This window comes from Lepidothrix coronata, unplaced genomic scaffold (genome assembly GCF_001604755.1).
Source record: "Lepidothrix coronata isolate B3197 unplaced genomic scaffold, Lepidothrix_coronata-1.0 Scaffold7, whole genome shotgun sequence".
In the NCBI taxonomy this organism is placed as follows: Eukaryota; Metazoa; Chordata; class Aves; order Passeriformes; family Pipridae; genus Lepidothrix; species Lepidothrix coronata.
The window spans coordinates 1,294,373-1,317,473 of NW_016690187.1; the positions used below are offsets into that span (position 1 = coordinate 1,294,373).

Consider the following 23,101-nt stretch of genomic DNA (forward strand, 5'->3'; position numbering starts at 1 on the left):
TCTGTCCTACAGCAGTGCAAGCAGGGGCTACACCAAAGAGCATCCCCTCTGCCTGACAGAATTGAAAGCCTGCCACCTGCTATGCATAATGAAAATATCATTTCCAAATGAACAGTTGTTGCAGTCACTGAACATAAATGCTCATATACCGTAACTTTCCTTAAAGGGTCTTCTCACAACATATAATCCATTTTAATTAATTTATTTTTGCATTTTCAAGAAATCTACAGGGCAGCTAAGCAAGTTCAGCCCTTTTTTAGCAGAGAAGGGAATGAAAACCTCTCAGCAGTGCAGCTTAAATACACAGCTTTAATACACAGATGATACCTCTCACCAACACGGTTCCTAAAATTACTGCAATTACTGTGTCAGTTTAAATAACTAGCTACAAAATAAGCTCACAGCTTTCAGAGGGTAAGGACTAATGCATGAAGAGAAAATGCAAGCCTGATACACTCCATCAGCTGGCAGACAGCTCTCAAAAGGGATGCATTACCTCTCTGTGCCAAACAGGATTAGTCGTGTTACTGATGATAGTCGACCTTCTCTCCTGGCCATGATGAGCAAAAGTAGGAAATGTACTTTTCTTGCCCGGCTGAATGGACATCTTTAGATAAGGATCAGGGTTGAAGAACATGCCTTTTTTAAGTCCAGCTGCTCTAATATCTATAAAGCAAAACAAGAAGGAAGGAATTGAGTAAATTAATGCCAGTTCACAAAGTTGCGTATTCCTAAAATATTACCCAGGAAATCAGTTCACTATAAATTACTAAATAAAGCAACTTGAAATTACTCATACATTAACTGAATCCACTGTACAGCAGGAAATCAAGTGTTTTCCCAAAAGAATATAAGGAAGAAAGGTATCAACATCCTCATTTACATTTTAGCCCACAGTTATTTGTAAAACGAAAAGCATAAACTTGTAGCTCACCCACAAATACTTTCCTCAGTAAGACATGTAAGGTATTTCCACTCAAAGAATGAAAAGAAAGAGAGAACTCCCCCAAAATAAATCATACAATACTTGTTTTGTTTCTGGGTAAGGAGAAGAGATAAAAAACTGTATCGGAGGTAATGTAGTGAATTCAAACTGTTTCTCAAAGTTCAGTCTTTGATAAATGTAAAATCAATGTAAATATCAAGTCTGCACTGGAATATGATGCCCACTTTCTCCCAACTCAGAAGAAGATCACCTATCTCAAATAAAAGGAGGCAAAGTTTTCTGAAAAAGCTGCTTTCTTCCTATGGAAACCTCAGAACTGCAGCCCTTGCAACTTGCAATAATAAACAGTAATTTCCTCAGAAGCATATTCTCATGAGTAAGGACTTCAATGATAGTGCAAGCTTCACCAATAAGAAAAATAAAGAGTGGGTTTTTTCCATAATAGTAGATTTTAAGCTTAACTGTAAAATATTTCTCTGTAGGTTTGCTAAAGCACAAGACTTGTGTGTTTTTCTCCATTAGGTACTGTGGCATGCAGTCTTCTTGACTAACACAACTGGCACATACAATTTATACATGCAGGCAAAATTCACTGCACTAAAATTGTCATGCCTGTGGATTCGGTAAAAAAAGAAATACTACCTAATATCCAGAATTAAGCCACACGGTAGAAACATGATGAAATAAAGAGTAATTTGCAAGTGAAGAACCAAAAGCCTTAGAGGAAACATGTCACAGATTGATCAGTCAATACACCTTTCAAAATAATTTTGTACGACTCCTCACAATGAGTCATAACCATCTATTAGAAAACAAGTTTTTCAGAATTCAAAAAACAATTATTTGTAAAATATTCCAAGTGAGTCTGTACGACTTATCAGCTCTATCTCAGCTAACTGCTGAAAGGCCATTTCAAAACGCAGTGGGTTTTTCTGCTCTACCTCTACTATCTCTAAATGTTTTCATTGTCAGCTCTTCAAGATTCAGAAGCAAATTTCATCTGTCTTTGCTCAAGTTGAACATGCTTTAGTCTCACACAAGACTTCCCTGGAATAAAGTGTTAATCAAAACAAGTGAAGCTGGTAGACTGCACCCCTACAGCTATTTCTCTGTAGTGACAGCTTAGCTCTGTTACAAGTAAAGATTTTTTTTTTCCTTTCTAAACCACCATTTGCAGCTATTGCTTTTTTTTAAAGTGATGGAACCAGCTTGCATTTTAGTTAAAGGTTATGTTTTCCACTCTTCAATCTGAGAGGAACTGTCCCATGTGCAAACTGGAAATGTCTCTAAATTTTTCATGCTGGGATCCATCAAATCCATTTCTTTCACTCCTGGAGATTCGTGATTCTGGCTGGTTTTCAACAAACAGAAGTTCTAAAGAAATGACACCTTTCAAGCCACTAGAGTGTGCTCCTACAGAGGCTAATGAAGAAAAGAGTTCCATCTTTGATGTTATTTAGAACAGCAATTTAGTTTCTTTTTTAACAGTAATTTGTAAAACACAGAGTAGTGTTGTTTCTTACCTGATAGGGTAAAGCTGACTAACTTCCTAGAGTGCTGGGCTCCAGAAGCACCTTCATCCGTGCCTTCTACTCCCATCTGAAGAGGAGAAAAAAAAAGTTTTCATCTGCTTTGTACATGCTTGAGGATGATAAGGCAGTTTTAGGTAGCATGCCAGGGAAGGATCTGACAAACTACTGCCTATTACCACAGACAGGCTCAGCATTTGTTTATAGCAAAATATCTATTATTTATGCCACACAGTGATAATACACCAGTAGCTCAAATCTTCCAAACAGGACACGTACGGGCTAATACACATGCAGACACTATTAATCAGAAAAAACCTGCACTTTTTTACAAGTTTCCCTTTTGTAAAATAAGAAAAACAGTATGGATTTTCAATACATACCAAAGCACTGAGCTGGCCAGTGACAGCATATGGAATTTTTGTCACTTTCCACAAATAGATAATTTAGTGTGCAACAAAAAAAAGCAAAGAGATCAAAGAGAGACTAACAAAAGCCTTCAGATCTGTGAACAAAAGCTCCTCTTAAAGAGAAAAGCGCATCAGATAGCTAAATATAAACATGGTCTAAAAGCTTATGCTTCACGGATTTTTAGGTTTGGTTTCTACTGAAATCCCTTGCTAGGTAAAGCACTACTTCAGAATAAAAAGTTCCTCATGTATTAATGTCTGTCTCTTTCAACTAGCAGAAGAATTTGTCTTTCAAGACAGAGGAGATGTGCATCCAGGTGAATAATCTATCATGGAGACATCAATGGAGCTATCTTTAAAGACAAATGGTTCCCCAGGCAGGCACTGCACTCATTCCCAGGCAGAAGAGGTGACACAGAAAAAGTTTCAGCCAAACACAGCACTGGGGATTAATACCAGCGATAGAACAGAACCATCTGATCCATAGAATGATTAAATAAAATAAGCTGAATAAAAATTCACACACCTATGTGCATAGATGGAGTATGTAAGGCAGCCCTGAGCAGCTGAACAGTGGTTTGAAATTACCAGATGGATAAATGATTCTTGAGCTGTGGAAGCCGCAGGGAAGCTGCTTTGCATTAACCGAACGTGTAATCATTCCTTTTTATATTGCTTTAAGCTATTTAATATTATTAGCTTTCAAATACTTCCCACTACGATCAGCAAGCACATTGGAATTTCACAGGAATTAGAAAATGTGCAGATTTCTCCCACTGAAAAAGTCAAATACTTCACACGTAACAAGCAGTCAAAGTGATGAAGGAACCACAATGACGTTGATGCCTGACATCCCCACGGGCCGCAGTGCTCTTGTGAGGGAACACACCGTGCCAGCAAGTGCTGCCACCCACCAACCAGCCCATTCCCTTTCCTTACTGGCTTCATCATGCACTTCTCCTTCCCAGGGCAAGACGTGTCTCGCCAGAGTGCTCAAAACTATCCCTTTCCCACCCAGCATGACATTATTCTGCCAATGATTTTATATGGATGCATAAGCAGTGACAGGTGGCAGTAAAATTATGAGGGCATCAAAAGCAATGGGTTAATTCCAGCTGGATCAGTGTCCCCTCATCTACAGACAGACACTCTGGAAGCAGCAAGGGGTGCATCCCACTGTGATAGTGATGCTGTCCACGTAAGGCCAGAGGAATTCCATGTATTCCAGTTTATTCTTTTGGGCTTATTTTAGCACACACTGTTTTCTTGTTAAAAACATTACCCATGAACAAAAAAGGCCTTCCTCATTCTATCCCTCTTTCTCTTTTTACACCTCTTTTCCAAGCTACGTCTTGGGCTCCATATAATTTACATCACTAATCATGACTTCCCTTTATAGAAAATACGATTTGTGCACAATTCAGCTATAATAAAATGAATGGTAACAGTGTTCCCTAGCACTTCCATGGTTTCCCTATATAACCTTTTCCTGTTTCATTACGATCTGAACAGCAATTTCAATTTTTTCTGCGCCAAGTAAAAATCTTCATCTCAGCATACATGCTCAGAATTTTGCACACAAAGGCTACCTTAGCTGGTGTAACACAGTGTTTCTGACCACTCAATCAGGCCTTCTATGTTTTCTGGTTCAAATGAACATAACAGAATGTTAGTTGCTTATCCAATAATATGATGGACTGAAATGCCTGGTGTGATGCACTATCAGTATGAGAAAATCCGGAAACATATCTCCCACTGAGCCATGTAAAGCAAAAACACAGAATGATCCAAGTAAGGAGGTAATTTATTGCAGCTTAAAAATGGGAGGGGGGAATGCCATGGCTCTCTTACCACTTCCACAAACAGCATTTCTGTAACAAGACACAACCAGTAACAGGAGAAACCAGTATTGTCTACTGCACAGCGCTTAAGCTCAACACCAAAACCACAAAAATTGTGTGAGGTATTAATATTCAACAATAGGTATGCTTATGTATATCTAACCCAATAAGCCATTTTTAGGAAGTATCATCTGAACTGTCATACAACGTTCTCATCAGGGAAACTAACAGCTCACTACTACTGGGAGTCTGTACTGTTAATGCAAACAAAAACATTTATGTTAAATTAGTCCTTCTAGCAGGTGTGTAAATTCTGCACAATAGCCAGGGTCCTGAGTTACTTTTCAAAGGAAAGAAATTTAAACAGCAACAGCTGGTAAAAGCCTTCAAGATTGACCAGTGACTCTGAAAGACATATCTTCACGCAGCTACCAAGTAAATAAGTGCATATTCAGGCGACAGAAGTTCAGATGTCCTTTTGTTCAATGAACTTCAAAACTACTGGGGGCTTGCATGATAAGATCAAGAAAATACACAAGTTCAAATGGTTTCTCCATTCAGTATACTCACCCTGTTTCTCAGTAATGATATAGTGCAGCATGCAGCCCATTTTGAGGGTTATTTTGAGATGCACTTTTTCCCTTGTTCAAAATAAGACTCCCTTACTGTCTTCAGTTTATAAATTGATATTAAAGACAGTAGCTGTCAAGCTCATTCACTATAGCACATTTTCTTCTGTAAAATAGCAAGAGTTCATATGCCTGCTGTGAAACTATATTATTCATAGTCAGATCTGAAAAAGATCTGACAATTAAATGATGCTATCACCTACGTTTGTAATTCTAAGAGAAAAAACACACACATTTGGTATATTGAGATATGAAGTCTAGTGTAGCACACATAGTATCACATAACCATAGCATGCACCTGCTGAAAAAGCATGAGTTCAGAATAAAAGTTATTCACTCTGAATAACTTGTGCGCTACTGTACCTTCAACACTGCAGTTGTCAGGACACCATCCTGACAGATATGACCTTAAATGTTTGGCAGCTAATATCAATGAATCAATTGCACTGTGAAACCTGATGTCATCTGAAGAGCTAACCTGTTAGATAAATCACTTCCATCAAAAGCACCGTGATACAAGTCTGGAAGGCTTTTCTTCCACTACTTATTTAAACAACTAAAAAAACTCCTCTAAAACTTTTAGTGCTTCAGAAGAACAAGTCTCATAATGAAAGCACAGTAAGACAATACTTCTTGATAATCAAGGAATTACTAAATTTCAGTGGTATATGAACACTCAAAAAATTCAGTGATTTTTACAAGAGCAGAGTTTTGTCCAGTTTCATTTACACTAACAATTGCTATCTCAGCAACTGTTTCATTATTAAAAATAAGGAGAAATGGAGACTTTGGATAAGGATTCAGTTTCAGTTATATGACCAGTGTGAAAAATTTCTATTATGGTGTTAAGTTACAGCAAGCTGTAAGCATCAAAACTGGAAGCATGTAAAATCAAATTCTTAGCATAAAAGAGCTCAGTTAAGCTCAGTGATATTTTACTGTTATTTTACCATAAGCAATACAAAACCATGAAAGGCATTTCCCAGGTTTTGTGAATTTTGTGACATTTTTTTGAAAAAAATTTGTCAGTGGTAACACTATGAGACTTATATTGATAGGTTTGTTTGACAGTTAACACTATCATCTTATACAAATAAAATGAGCAAATAGGCTAAACTTACCATCACAGCAGGGTTTTTCACAGTGATACATGGAGTAGTAGCTCGGAGGGCTCCACTAACACCATGGTAGTATTTAAAACAGATCTTTATTTCGGCTGGAAATAAAACAAAAGCCACATTAAACACTTCATAACCGATCCTAGGCAAAAGAACAACAATGAAAGGATCCATCATTCAGCGATCCATCTTCAGAAATACTTCAACAGGAAATCAAAAATAGAGCTGCTGGTTATCTCTTCTTTGTGTGTTGGGTCCTCCTGTTAATTAACAGACAAAAAGTGTAACTTAGGTAATTCTTCAACTTGTATTTCCACTACTATATCAATATCATCAGCCTCAGAAAAGGAGTACCAAGACATTTGCCACTAGGATGGTTTTGTAGGACTTTGGAAGAACATGATGTATATCTGAAGGAAGCTGGAAGCACTTTATATACTGGAACACAGGAAGGGTAAACCTTGTACCATGTTTCTGGTCCCACTGAAAAAAATTTTGTTTGCTAAACTGCATTTATGGCACACAAAAGAGTATTATGTTTAACTGAAGCCTGACCTCCCCTGTTGTTCCTCTGCATTCTTCCAGCCAAGCAGAACAGCTATAATTACAGCTGCCCTTGATCCTGTGGGATTTTCCCTATCTGGAACAATGTCTGTTTTCCTTCTCCATTGGGATAACTCTTCTGTGTGAGGCTGATGAGGTACAGAAATGGCCACAGGCAGACAGCAACGGCCACTGGCAGGCAGGAATTACAGCAGCCAGTTCAGACAGACCAGAGGACGTGTATGCAAGTCTTGGCAGTTCAGTTCCTCTGCTTGGTTTAACAATATGTTGGTAGCCCTGAAGTACAAAAGTGCAATATTTTGTATAAGGTTTTGAGGTACATATGGCATGATTCCTTGACGGTTGAGGTATTTCATCACTGCAAGATAAAATACTACTTATCCCTACTCAGAAGGATCAGAAACCCACCCTGCAAGCCTGTTCAGCCAAAAAGGATTATTTATTTTTAAATTTGCTGCAGTTACAGATCAACATTTATTTACTATCTTCCTCCCAGAACAAAGAGGAGACACCTCAGAACAACTCTTCAAAGGAGTCTGACAGTGCCTCCAGGGAATCAGGAGGTGGAGGAGCTGCTGATCCCGCTTCCTCCTCCTCACAGATGAGTTCACACAGACAGACAAAACATGCTCTATTTACCACAAGCTTCTTTACAGCAAAATTCAAAATGCAGACAGGATTTCTGATCACCTGTAAAGGTTTATCAAACCTAAAAGTTATGGGTCAGGACCTGCAGTTTCTTTCTAAACTGAGCAATTCTGTTGATCTACCAACAATGCTTATATCTAGACTGATACACAAGAACTTCTAGCTCGCATAAAACTGAAGTTTCAGCACTTGCAAAATTTGACAGGATTTATACCAAGTGTTGGACTCTCCACACTGTAAAATGCATATATTGAGTAACCAGAACTCAAGTCTGGAGCACCTCTTATTAACACTGAGAACATATTATGACTACATGAAAGCATAGTAAGATAATAAACTATTCCACCAAGACTTCCAATTTCCAGCTACCTTGCTTACTTTTATTGCAACCTAAGGTTTATTTTTCAGAGAGTTTCTGGAGCTGCTGTTTATCCAGTCTGTTGTCACTGACTATTTTCCTTCAATTCAGCACTTCTGAACAGAACCCAGCAATGGACAAGTTATCAGCTGCTGGTTCTATCCATAGACAGTCCGTAATGTGAGGGTGGACAGATATTCTCACTACACTGACAGGTACATTCATCTGAAGGCTGAAATGCAATGCTACAATTTTGCATCCTCATTTTTCTTTCCCTCAATGACTTCTACAAGCATACAGTACTTTTCAATAGCTGTATATGGCTGGTGATAGAAGAAAACAACATTTGAGTCAAGAAATAGATTTGACTATCCTTTCAGATATGCTAAATTAAAACCCAAACAAACACAAAGAAAACAAACCAAAACAAACCAACAAACAAAAACAATCAAACTTGAGGACTAATTGCTAGAAATATTTAGAAAGAGCAGAGCACTTAAAAACACAACATGGAGACTTTTTCCTCCCACTTCTCAACAGAAGCAGCACTGATTTAGTTTGGGCTTTATAAAGCACTACAAGAGGAACAGCAGATCTGCTGTTTGCATTGTGTCAATGGGATTAACACAGGAGAAGCCGGGCTTGAAATTCAGCACAAAACTGAAAAATAAGTTACCTGCCACATGCATGCAGATGTTGTCAAGGTGAACATGGGCTTTTTGAAGACTGGATCTTATACACAGCAATAATATAAACCCATCATAGGATAAGAGGCAGCTAAGTGATTCTTTTTCATGGCTATCAATGCTAGAAACTGCAGTCAATGTTACCAGAAGAAGAAATCTCAGAGGAGCCCTGTCAGTTCAAAGCAGCTGAGAATCTAGCTTTTTGACATGTCTTGTACTGTGTTATCAGAACAAAAAGTTGATTAGAAGAGGTTTTTCTTGATGACTGATGGATTCCTGAGCTCCAGATATATTGAAAATAGGTATCTTTGGCTGTTCCTGATAGCTATAAGTGGTAAACTGAGAGGTGTTCTAAGGCCCCATAAATATACAGACCTCTTCAAAAACAGTAAGTTCAGTTATCTGCAAACAGAACTTCAATGCTTTGAGAGTTGTGTTCAACACCACATTAATACACAGGCTTCCTCTGAACTGTCACATACTATAAATGCACGTTAGCATGTGAGTCACTGACAGTGTTTTTCCCAGTTTCCTTCATTTCTCCTGCCACCTTGCTTTCATGTGTTTCCTTAGGGCGAAAACTGGCACTTCTCTTTTTTTAACCTACTTTTTCCTCCTCAACAGGTTAATTAAATTCCTTTGTATGCGATCCTTAATGAAAAGTTAATAGTAAACCCAGCAAAAGAGAGACATCTGTACCTGACCACAGGACCTTTTGTTGTATCACTAAACTAAATATGACATTTCAGAACACAAAAATATTTTCATTCAGGTGGGTGGGTGGTGATGTGGAAATTACTCTATTCTTGATACTACACATGCCCTGTTGTAATTGACATTCCTCCAGACATCATACAGACCACAATAAATTCCTTCTTCATCTAAAAATAAGCCAAAAATGAAATTGGGGGATCTATAATTCTTTTAAAATTATCACACGGCCATATAAAAAGTGATATATATGATCATTAATCACAACACTCTGTACAACCATAATCCTTTTCTTTAAAAGCTAATAGCTGTTACCATCTTATAACCATAGTTTTATAGCTCAGGTCTATTACATAAAAATGTTGCAATCAGTAAAGGTTTCTGGGACTCCAACACTGACATTTGAATTTCAAAAGAACTTCTGCATGAAATTACAGCGCTGTTCCCTCCATGGACCATATACTCTTGCCTCTTCAATACTAAAGAGATCAGCTTACACTAAATAATAGCTTGCTTTTAAAACATCACTAATTCCCCAAAGTTCCCCACTTTAACTGCTTTTTTACTGCCGTTAATACTTTACCTTTGCCCATCAAAATAATGCTTTGTGAAACAAAGATACTAAGAATACATAAACACATGAACATAATCCTAGAAGAATGCATTCTTTCCAGAAGACTGATAATGCAGGAAAGCAAACGTGTTTGCTGTAAGAACAGTTTGCTCCAGACAGATCCTAGTCAAATGAAACGCCCATACTGGAAGTGGAATCACGCTGCATTGAGAAGGGATGGGCAGAGATACCTCCAAAAAAGTCAAATCCTAGTCAGGTTACAACAGTCTATGGAGGCCAACAGTGCTCCCAGTTAACTGTATGGAACCTGGCCAGCAGCTAATACTTCCTGGACATTGCAGCTGCCCAGATGCCAGAACCTACTTAGGCTGAACCTGTGGCTCTCTGCAGATAGAAACATATCTCCTCCAACATTCAGTGAGGAAAAAGCTGACAGCACATGAACTCATCAGAAAAATAAGAAAGCATGTTCTGCGAAACTTATTTAAGAAAACTTTGCCACTAGAACAAATTAAGTCACTCACATTCAGGCTTTACAAAGCTATAAAGGGAAATGTAATCCACGGAAAAGGGACAGTGTTAAATCCTATCTGTCTCCCATCTGAAATCCAACACCTCACAGACAACTGCAGGAATGTTGAAGTGCTCTGCATGTCCTGCCAATTGAATTTCTTTTCCTTAGCAACAGTGACAGTTCAGCAAACTCTACATTTTGTTTGGACATTAAGCATTCTCTTCTCTGCATCACTTTAAGCATGTACATTTTCAATTACTTCCTACTGGGCAGTAACAAACACACCAGCAGAATGCAAGGGCCAAAGCTGGCTGCCTCCAGGTACTTGCCATCTCTCTCAGCAGGTGTATCACAGAATTTGTTTTACAAAAGGAATGATAAGAAAACCACCTAAAAAGTGAGTTGAGCAGACTTGCAGAAAGCTTTTTAGATAAATTAGGATCAATAACAGAAAGTGCTTATGTCCCAGTGGTCTCTCCATCTAAACTGCTTCAAAGGAAACTACTTGGACAAATGGGAGGTAACAGAGTTTACCCATCCCTGCCAGCCCCACTCACTTTGCCATCACTCTGAGACATCCTTATTTACAGCCATGAGCACTGACTATTCTGCTCTAATTTGGCAAAGCATTTAATTATAGTCTAACCTTTAAAAAAAACACTGGGGGTATTATGTGCTTAAGGAAGTCAACAAGGCTTGCCACGAATGTAAAAAATACAAGACTTGATCCTGTTTCAGTTGTGATACTCAAAAATAGCTGTTAAGAGACAACAGATAAAAACAGCAGAAGAATAATAGAAGTATTTCTAACTCAGTGAATATGTTTATAAATAGAGTAGGGACAATAACCCTGAGTCCCCAGATAGAACACTGAAAGGGCACTGGTTGCAGGGCACTACACAGATGAATGTTCCAGGCACAGAACAATTCCATGTGAGAAAACCATGACCTTTACAGAATTTAATTTAAATGGTAAAAAACAAAGATTGGATAAAAGTAATGAATTACATTCATAGAACATTCACTGATATTGACCATTTTGGTCATAACCATTAATAAAACCTAAACACTGTTCATATCTCTAGTAACAACTCTGCTACAGCAGTCCTTAGAAGCTAAAAGTATATAAAGTTCAATTATTTGATATTTTTCCCTTCGATATCTATCAGCTTTTTACAAAAAACAGAGCTGTAAATCTGCTCTGCTAGCTACAACGTATTGCAATTCCAGTCATACACTATTTCTGCAAAAGTTACAATTTCATGGAAATAGGGACTGAATACTCCTCACAAAACCACATATTACCACATTTTCTGAATATATCTCATAGTCTACTCATGCAGGTCCAGAGGAGTCCACCAAGGTGATTAGAGGGATGGAGACCTCTCCTAACAATACAGGCTGAGAGAGTTGGGCTTGTTTAGCCTGGAGAAGAGGAGGCTCCGAGGAAGACTCATTGCAGCCTTTCAGTACTCAAAGGGAGCTTATTAAAAAGATGGGGACAAACTTTTTAGCAGGGCCTGTTGTGATAGGACAAGGGGCAATGGTTTTAAACAAAAGGAGGGTAGATTTAGACTACACGTAAGGAAGAAACTTTATATACTGAGAGTAGTGAAACACTGGCACAGTGGGGCAATAGGTGTTCCATCCCTGGAAACATTCAAGGTCAGGTTGGATGGGGCTCTGAGCAACCTGATGCAGTTGAAGATGTTCCTGCTCATTGCGGTGGCAAGTGGACCTTTAAGGGTCCCTTCCAACCCAAACTATTCTCTGATTCTATGCCACACACATGAGATTTTAAACACAAAACACACAGCATCTGTGCAGTCACTGCATCCAAGTATCACAGTGTGGCACCAGAAGTAATTTAACCACAAACATCCCAGGGGTGATTTGGAAATGATTGATGTGACAAGACTGGCAGTCTCTGGATAAATCCCAACAGCTGCCACTCTGGATTACTGCTCAAGACATAAAGCCATAGCATTGGTAGAGAAAATATATGCAAATCAATATATTTCTATTCTACTCACAGTAATGACTATGACATCAAAGGTTATAAATAACAACAAAGGGAAAGTAGGTGAAGGTGTTTCTTGTGGATACTGTAATTAACAAGGCCAACACAGTCTCAAAGCAGACCCTTGGCCTAAGCCCATATTAATAAACCAAGCAGGACCATGGCAGAGACTCAAGCATGAGCACACAACCATACATACTGTGGAGTGGTGACCCCTGACACAGGGGAAGGGGTGGCTGCATGGCTGCAAGTAACAATGGCACTTGCTCACAGCTGCAGAAAATAGCCCCTGGCCTGTTTTACCTACTAGAACACATGCAGCCTTTAACTTCTGGGCACAACACATATGGAAACGCATAACCAACAGTTACCTCTTGTGTGGCAGTGACTGTACTATACTGAATCTCCTCCCTCCCATGGCATCTCCAACACAACCTGTCCTTCCCCATATTGCAGAAAACTGACTTAGAAACTGCAGATTATGAATGAGCAGCAGCTGTTATCAACTAGTCCTAAGTAAAACTCGAGCTTCCTTTCATATATTTTTTCCTATCACCAGCCTTTTTACGGATCATTTCACTCCATCTTTCTGCTAGCTCTGTTCTCCATAAGGAATACCATCACCATATCTCTGTCTCCACTAAAATGTCCCAAGGGAGCCCTGACATCTCAAGGAAGGGAGACCTGAACAGCCTGATACCATGCTAAATACCAGATGATCATACCAAATGCAAAAGCATTAAACTGTGCACTTCCACACTATTGCCACCTGTTCAGAATAAAACTCCTTGAACCTGTTTCTTTTTGCAGGAGAAGGATGAAAACTCTACAGCTGTGTTTAGCAATCCTTATGTAGTTTACGGGGCAAAAAACTTGAGGGAGCCATCTAGCAAGTCACTGTTTTCCTTCCCTCACATTTTAGCAAGCCTCAGAGCAGGATGTTTGAAAGCCACCTCTACTATGTAAGGAAAGAGCATATAAAGCATATTGATTCTCAGATTCACCTTCCTGAATCTCTAAGATGACTGAGTTCCCTTTCATGCCTATATAGCACTTCTTCTCCTTCCCCAGGGGAAAAAAAAAAAAAAAAGAGGAGCACCTGCAGTTCAGAGCCACTCACTGTGTCTCGAGGTGACAGCTTAAGGACACCAGCTGTTCCTGATGGTGAACTGGACTTTGTATTTTGCAAGTGTTTTCCTTCTCTTCTCTATAATCTTCGCCCCCTCCCCTTCCTCAGCCGCTCCCCTCAGAGGCTGCTTGTTTTTCTGGAATACATTAAGTTCATTTCTCATTACGCCACTGTTGATTCCTTTGATTCTCCCTTCTCAGGGTAGATCCTACAGAATTTTTGTGTTGATTTTTGTCTAAAGGAAATAGAGTTTCCTTTGATCATCCTTGTTTTGCTAATTTTGGATGCTTTGAGGGGAATTAATGTCTGTTTTTAGCATGAAGATGAGACTCTCCCCCATCCTTTCTGCAGGTTGTTTGATGTGAATAGAGCAGATCGCAAACTATGCCTTTACACGTTACTTTCTTGAAAAAAAAACAGAAGATGCTGAATCCACGGGGAGGGATTTTAAGAGGAATAAATTAAATGACCTTAACATTGAGTTACAATACTGAGGACACACAGTAATACAAAATTCAGAAAAATGCTTATCCAAGGCCTATCTTTAAACATAAGCAAAAATTTGACAGACCTTGGTGAAACTATAAATAAATTTACAATTATGCTCACGGAAAAACAGCTTCCCAAATTAAGGCATAAGATGTTTTTCTTAAAAGATACAAATCTTTTTGCAGAAGGAATTTGCAGAAGGAATCTTAGGCCAAACCCAGCTGACTCCCACTGATTAACATTAACGCAATTAAAATGGAAATGCTCCTTCTGCATGAGATTTGTTTGCATATGGCTTGTTAGTGATGCTATAATCCTCTGCATTTCACCCTCCAGAGATGTGACTGGTGAAAGACAAGTAATGTCCCTAAGCTCTGACACTGCTGGGGGAAAACCACATCCAAAGTCTTCGGGATAAGTGCACGCTGTGCACGCTGACTGATCACAACTCATCGTTCAACATTAGTAACTTACGTTCCCATTCTTGCCAAAAAGATGCGACAACTTTAGGCCAATTTCGACCGTAAATCCTAAAGGATTATTGTGGTTACTTAGCAGTTGTTCAGCATAATTCTGTTAACAAGTATCATCAGTCCTTATTGCTGGCTCAATGCTTCTGAGGCTTGCAGTAAACATTCTTCCTCTCTCCTTGTGCAGAGGTAGAGCAGGGAAACTGCAATCATATAAGTATTGCAGTGTATAGGTGGTAGCAATTAAGTACTGTCCGTGCTCCAAACATAAAACAGCTGCAATCCAGAAAACCCTGTAGTGACGGGAGTCCAGCTCTATCTTTGTTCCATACTTAGCTTTCCATCAGCCTCCTGGAGCATCTCTATACCTAAGAGCATAAGCAATAGGTAGAGGACTGGTCAACAGCAATGTCACCAAGTTCAAGAGGCTTGCAAGTGTCTACACCAGGGGTGGAGCAATCCCAGGCATCGCCAGAGCCTCTGAACAGACTGGCAAAGCTGCAGCCCTGCTGAAAAGGAACTAGGCTCAGGATGACTACCAAGTTGAATACGAGCCAGCACGTGTTCTCACTGCAAATAAAACAAATCACTTCACAGGATAGATTAAAAGGTGTGTGACCAGTGGAGAAATGGAAGGTCATGTCCCCCTCTGCATTGGTACTGGTGAGGAATACTCTGTCTAGTTTTGGGTCCCTAGGTTCAAGAGCACAGAGAACATGGAGAGTGGTGAGCAAAGGGCTACAAAGATGGTTGGGATGGAGAAAACGTGACCTGCGAGAAGAGGCTAAAGGAACTGTCATTGTTTAGTCTGGTGAAGACTAGGTTGAGGCAAAGTAAATGTTACTATCTCAACTCCTTCCCATTCTATCAGAGATTTTAAAAGGGACAATGGCCCCAAATTTAAGCTATGGCCAGTCATATTGGATGCCAGAGAAATCTTTTTAACTGGGACAATAATGCAGCACTGAAAAAGGTTACTTACAGAATCTGCAAAATCTCTGTCCTTGAGGGTTTTCAGTAATGTGCTTCATAAACCACACTTGACCAGGCAGGTCAAGTGTTGGTCCCAGTTTGAGAGCAGGAGGTTGGATGCAACCAATATTACTATGCTGTGATTAGTCTCCAGATGATTTTAGATTGATTCATTTACATATTTTGTCCATGTCTCTTACTGGAGCTGCTGCTTCAAAAATTCAGGGACACTGCTAATGGTCTGCTGCATGTCATTACTGTGAGGAATAAATATGACAAACCCTATGTACCATGACCTGTATCTGACATATTCTGCCTCTCAGCAAAGATATTTCTAAACAAGAAATCTACAGTTCTAGAGTTCTTTCCCAAATTTGGAAAATAATGGCAGATTAAAGCAGAAATACCTTATACTCAATAATCTAGCACACATTTCCTGGGAACGTTAGCCTCTTCATTTGTTTCTCCCTCTTGCTATGACAGTAGCATCACATGCAGTGCTACACTGAGTGACAAATTATATCTGCACCGCAACAGAAGAAAGAGGCCAACAGGGGAGCTAAGTTTGTCTCTGTGGCTGGCACGGGCTGGGCAGTGACAGTGTCTGCAGAGCATGGTGAGCACCCTGACAGCACAGCTCTTCCCACGCCCGGCCTGGTGCTGCACCGCAGTAACACTGTGGCTGTACCTGAACTGTGTAGCCACCTGCTGCGTCTGCCTGAGCCGGGATTTAGTGATCTCAGAAATAAAAAAGAAAATTAAAAAAAAGAGCAGCTGCCTGTAGTTGCATCAGAGTTGCTTCACTACCTATAAGCTGCAAGAAAAAGCCTTGCAGTGCAAACACAGTCACATATCCGTGGAGCCCTCTAGTTTAAAAAGTGGAATTGGAAATGCAGATAATTTTTGGCCTCTCACTAGAAATAAATATGTCACCAGTGACACTTTTATCTTCCATACTATGTGCTATAGCAACATATGCTCATAAACATTCCTTTTTACAGTTCTCAGGTGCTGCATAATTGCTTGTCTCTTTTTCATTGTATGGCAGCAGAACTGCTCCTTAGTGAAGATAACCATGATCAAAGAACATACATCCTGCACTCCTTCTGTCAGCTGATTGTGAGGTGCAGTTGGTTGCAAAGTGCAAAGTCATTTGCAGCTGATTTTAAGTCCAAACTACTAGTCCTTGAAGCATTAGTTTGGGTTACTCATATGAACTGAAAATGTTGTTTGAGAGCCTCATCTCAATACATAATGGAGCAACGCATAACCAGCTAAAAGATACAAACATCTTTGAAGTCAAACTGCCCCATTGGCAACGATACTGATGGAGTATATGTACAAGAAAGATGAGGCAATGAATTTTACTAACAGACATTTTAATCTGCTTTAATATACCACTGTCTTTGGCACAGGACAGTTAATTATCTTTATTATTTTCTTGATCATTATCTTCAGTTCAATCATTTTTTCCTGTAATGAACTCCTGAAATGGAATTAAATTTTATCCTATTTAAGATTTTTTTTTATTATAAAGTGTGTTGTGTAACACATAGGGTACTTGGCAAGATGCAGTGATGAGTTCTAGAAACAGGAAGCTTTAATAATTATTTTTAGTACAACACCTCTTGAAATACATGTATTGCTGTCATATCAGTTAATTAGAATAAAAATTTCTGCCAAGACCTACAGTTAGCAGCACTGCAGTGTACAGTGAAGAGTGGGAGTATTTTTTTTCTTTTAACTTATGCAGGAAGATTCATTACTGTGAGGCTAAACAGGTGGTAGAGCAACTCACAGCTCTTTTGGGACTGATTGCCACTTTGATGCTTGGCACATCAGAGTTTCCAGCAAGCTCTGATACAACATCCTAGGATTTGAACCTCAGTTTCTTTAGGGGATCATGGACTTCAAATGGTAAGATACCTCTGTTTCATGAAAAACTAAAAAACAAAGAAAAAAAATAGCACAGAACAGAGTAGCTTAGCTTCCTATAAATCCTGGTTGTCTAAGGGAGTGGCATAGCTCTCTGATTTGAAGCTTGGCTACTGATAGTCCTTACAGAGTCCAACTGAAGACTTTTTATTTCAGTCATATAGAGACTCTCAGTATTTCCAAACTGCCCGGTGGATTTCCCAGCACGACAGATCTTCAGCTGAGAAATTCTGATGCAACTGAACATGAGGTTGGCACTTCCTAGAGACAAATCTACCCTTCATACTAACAAACATTAGCAAGCACTACTTCATCGTTACCTTCTCCTCCACATGCATTTACCATTAATACTTGTTCAGCTGAAACCTGAAGCTGCTTTGGGAAGAGACTTCAACTTTCACTGTGTATATAGTATATGACACTGCACAAGGCAATTTCTTCCTCCCTTAAACTGAAACATGCTAAGAACATCCCTAGAGTACAAATGTACATCTAAGATCAACTCCATTTTTACAATGTCCAGAAAAAACAGTGGAAAATGCTGCCCCTTAGGGCAACACAATCAATTCCCTTAGTTTATCAGAGGGACTGATGAAATGGATATCAAATGCCATGCCGTAGACTTACCTTGACACAAAGGCACTCTTGCCTTGGAATAAGCACTGGATAAATAAGTACTCACATTCCATAAAGTAGGGGCCAGGTTCAATGCGCCATACAATTTGTCCTTTCTGCGTGCCAGTCACTCCCCGATTCTTGGAATCCCAGAAATTGGCTGGAGAGTTCTCATCTGAAAAAGGGAAGGAAAAAAATAATTTCAGCAAGTAGTATTTATAATAGTAGCTTTCTTGGTTCTCCGTTTCAAGAGGCTCAGACACAAAAAACTACTTTTACTAAATAAATAAATCAAACTAACTGGCAAAAGATAAATGGCTTCTCTTTTACAGTTGCTAGATCAATTTATGCAGAGGGAGCAGACATACACACAGCCAAAGTAAATATATGGTTTCCTGTAAGAGGTGACCTGCCAAGATACAGTATTAAATTCCCAAACTTCCCTAACTCAACAGAGAGGCTGTTGGGAGTGTAGAGCTGACAGAAACCTCATCACAGAGTTACTGCACTGTTTTATACACCAGTCCTGCTCTGTGATGTGAAAATCTAGCATTCATTCCCTAGCTAGGAAGCGTGGACTTGTAAGTAATCAAGTTAGAGGCTCAAAGTGCAGAACTGTCACTTGGTAAACCAGAGCTAGAAATGAGAGATTCAGCAAAATACATTCAAAAGAGAACAGAAAAACAAGCAGTACCTGCAGAGAAGCTTAGCAACATCAGTATTTTCCCCTCTGAAATCAAGATTTTTGTCCTAACAGTAACAAACATGGTCCTTAGGGCCTTTTTTTATTTACCAGCCTGTATTCAGACACCCAGAAAGCCGTATTAATGAAAAAAATCAGAGTGAGAAGCTGCTTGAAAGGCACGAAGGTTAGTTATGATGACACAGACAAAGCTGACATAAATTCAACTGAATTCTTTTGTACAGGAAGTTCTTTGGAAGTATGCATTGTAACATTATACCAATGCCTTTTGGCAGCTGTTTCTTAACTAGACAATTTTACCTGTGACCTCAAATACAACATCCTAATTCTTTCCAGTGGTACTGGATATTCTTTACTCTTAAATCAAAAAAATATAAATTCCTGTTTTATTTTATACATTTGAATGCATTCTGCAATTTTAAAATTCTTCACTAATAACTGAGCCTACTGTGGTTTTGTGCATGAAGCTCCTATCCATTCAAGCACATTCCTTTGCCCTTTGGTAGGAAATCCCACAGAAGATTACAGAACTGTCACCTACATATCAGAAATCCATACGCTATTTATGGAGGAATAAGAAACAACGCAGCTTTCTTACTGTTATCTTAAAAATACAAACTTACACTAAAGCTTCTTTTTCCTTTTCACTCTGACTGCTCACCTCAGCGTATACATGGTGACTCCACTGAACCAGGGTTACAGCAATCTGTACATCACATCCCACCAAGCTGACACACACAGCATTACCAGACATATGCTGGGCTTTTGTGGTTGCTCAACAGTAACTTACACACTGCCCAAAACCTCAAAGAGCTCTGGAAAGTCAAGAAGCAGCCATGGAAAGCTACTGACATTTTTATGCCTCCAGGCATGGGTGACTTTGAGAATTTTTAGAAAGCTGTGGTCTGAACACCTTAACGTCCTGACAGGTCCAGAACAGTTTCATAATTATCTCAATGACAACAAGAAGGGACAGGAGGGTTCTCCTAACACCTGTGGTCCTCAAGCTTGTAATACCCCCAGGCCTAACTTTTCGTGTGGAGTCAACGTGATGGCACATAAACTGTACACACTATAAAGTCAGGCACACAGGCAGTAAAATCTTAAACCATGCATATTTATTCTCCATTACAGAAAAAACTTTTGGCATAAAAAAAGTTGCTTCTGGGTTTTTTTCAAAGCTATATAAAGAGGAACGCTGAACATACGGCCCGTATAACCACGCCACAGGCCTTAAGAAAAATCTCTATGTGGTTTGCAGTGACACTCTAACCAAAACAATACACTGTTGATGAATTTATTTTCTTTTTTTATTTTTTAATGTGCCTTCCTAACCCAAGGCCCTATTATCTTCCAGACAGAACCCTGGCAAACCATGAGATACCGTTTAACTTCCAGCAGCACTACACTAGTGACTGTTTTGGTCCACTATACAAACTTGGTTATCCAAAACATCTCAACCAAAAGCAAGCAGATTCTTTAAAAATTCCAGTTACCTGAAACACAGAGTTCTGAACTATTCAGCATTCTCATTTCACCTGTGTAAATGAAGATGTATTGATGACAATAAACACCTCACCTTACATGCTCTAGTCCTGCATTTCTCTATTTAATCAATTGGAGAAGAGTCTGTTCATAATTTTAAGAAGGGCAAATGTTAGATATATTATAACCATAAAAATTAATACTTTTTATTCTTATCTAGTTCAACAAATGAAGGAACTGTTAAGCAATGAAATATGCCTTTTAATGGTGAGATTTCCAACAATAAGGCACAAGCAGTTGTTCTTTGTTTTTTTAGTCAGTTACTAAGTAAAGTCAATGGTAATGTTTACAGGGACATTAGTGAGCTTCAGAAAAGGTCCTCCATGAACTGAGTCTTGAATTCTGAGCTGGTAGTTACAAGAATGCAGAAAACTTTCTTTCGCCTTATGTAATAAAATAAGTTTACAGAAGTCTCTGGATTTTCAGCCCTTACATTAAGAAACAGACCCCTTTGCAGCAGTGAAGGCTAAATCATTGATACACTGCCCACAGGCACACTGCCACTGCAACAGAAGGTGGTGGAGACAGAGGGATGGAAAACACTGACAGACCACTGCCTGTCAGCAATCAACTCAAATTACAGAATTTATTTTGGTCAGCTTTGATTTTTTTTCTGAAACAGATGGTTTTTTTCTACTTCTATGATGTTATTCACATAGGGGAAAAATTACATTACTAATACCTATGGAAAAATAACTGCAAACCTCAGTTCATGGGTTTTAAAAAGAGAAACTGAAAAGGAAAAAAATGCGTAGCATGAAAACATTAAAGTACACAATACTGACAAAAATACTGACAAAAAAAGAGAAGTGTTTGAGAGCACAAAAAGCAACATCAGAATTATCACTCCCTCATTTCTCCACCTCACCAAAACATATGTGTGTATGTATATACACATAAACACTATATATATACATTCCATAGGGAACTTCAATTCTACGCAGTTCTATTCCCTTTTTAGCACATTAATCATTCCTGTTTCTGAAACTGGCAGTTGTTCTAGAATCTGGGCCAAAGAGTAGATATAAATATCCCTTCCCAGAACATAAAATATGCAACAAAATACTGTCTTACTGCATCAGTATCTTGTCCAGTGAGTCTACACTTCTGAAAGAAATTAAACAATGCAAGATATCTTTCTATCTTCAGTAACTCTTGGACATAGAATATTACAGGGCATAACTTCTGAGAGATGCAACCCCTGTACAAATCAGCGCATTTGAGACAATGTTCTACAATGAAAAGTGGGTAGCAGTAAATGTATCACTGTGTGGAACTTGACACTGAGTAGTGCCCCTTGAAATGACTGTAAAGCAAACGCATTCTGAGTAATAATGTTTTCTTTATTTAACTGCTAAGCAATCAGCCAAACCTGGCATTAAGAGCTGTACTCATTTTTTCCCCATTTTCAGGCTTCACCACCATTACAACATCCTTGAAGTTAAGTTAGACACCAACAGCGCCCGCAATACCCACAGCTTGAGCCCTCCATGTCAACACTGTAGTTCTCCACCTGTGTCCACAGCTCTGCCCTCATGCAACAGTGAATCCAGCTACAGGATGCAACTCCCTCTGACATGTGTCAATGCCACACATCTATGTTATGTGAAAAGCAATAAAGAAGTCCTGGATAAATGAATGAACAGTGCAGTGGAAGAAGAAGGTATTGTTTTTATAGAATTAGTTTTTAACAGTAAAATTACGCCCATAAAAAGAGTAAGAGCCATAAGAAGCTCCAGTTATGCCCATGCTGCCCCTGTACTGGTAGCCCAGAACTGGGCACAGCACACAGATGTGTCTCATCAGTGCTGAGTAGAGGGGAAGCACCACCTCCCTCAACCTGCTGGCTCAGGCTCTTCCTAATGCAGCCCAGAATGCCAGTGGGTGACCAGGGCACACCGTTGGCTCTTGCTCAACTTCTTGTCCTCTAGAACTTCCAGGTCTCTTTCTGCAAAGATGATTTCTAGATGGCCAGCCCCATCCCAGTGTCAGGGGTTATTTCTGTTTGCCCATTTTCCAGCCTTGTGCTGAATGGCAGCAGAACCTTCTGTTCTATCAACTGCTACTCCCAGTTGTGCACGAGGATGTTACAGGAGCATTGAAAGCCATCCTCAGCCAGTATCTGACATCAAGGATGAGGAGGCTTCTGAGGAGATCACATTTTGTTCATTGTGTCCTATATCTTTCACTATTTCTGTCTTAGGAAAAATGATAAACTACCGGAAATCAATTACCTCACAGAGTTATTTTGCATAGTTTACAGCAACAAATAAATAAGATACAGTCTTTTATAAGACAGATAAAGAGGAACTGCCACAGATTAATTATGTGAAACAAGCCTTACAGTCCCAGCGCACAGACTAGTCATATCAAACCATCAGTCTTCTTCTGGTCCCAGTTTCAGTGGTCAGTAGTGTTAGGTTATGTAATAAAAGGCTTACTTCCATGAATACAAATGATATTTATTCTTCAAAAGACATTACAGAAGTCACAAATTCCTGGTGTGGAAACGTCACTTGCTTACTGCATAGGATAAAATTTAGAAGTTCCCTATAGCAATCTAAGAGGTTCAAACTTTTGCATACTGATCTCTTTTCCGTAATACATTTATAAAGATGTTCATGTGCAGAGCTCAGAGAGAATCAGATTCTGATTGTCAGTGAATGGCTTTAATGATACACAACTTTACAATTTT

At 39.2% G+C, this 23,101-nt stretch overlaps 1 protein-coding gene across 1 annotated transcript in view; it reads right to left on the bottom strand.

The window, feature by feature from the left end:
- Positions 1-23,101, bottom strand: part of HECW2 (HECT, C2 and WW domain containing E3 ubiquitin protein ligase 2) — a 163,944-nt gene that overhangs the window by 66,586 nt on the left and 74,257 nt on the right. The window contains exons 3-6 of the mRNA XM_017837422.1: positions 18,226-18,333; positions 6,477-6,571; positions 2,470-2,545; positions 497-666 (exon numbers count right to left, since the gene is read on the bottom strand). Of these exons, the coding sequence (XP_017692911.1) occupies positions 497-666; positions 2,470-2,545; positions 6,477-6,571; positions 18,226-18,333 (449 nt within the window). The remainder of the gene's footprint in view (positions 1-496; positions 667-2,469; positions 2,546-6,476; positions 6,572-18,225; positions 18,334-23,101) is intronic.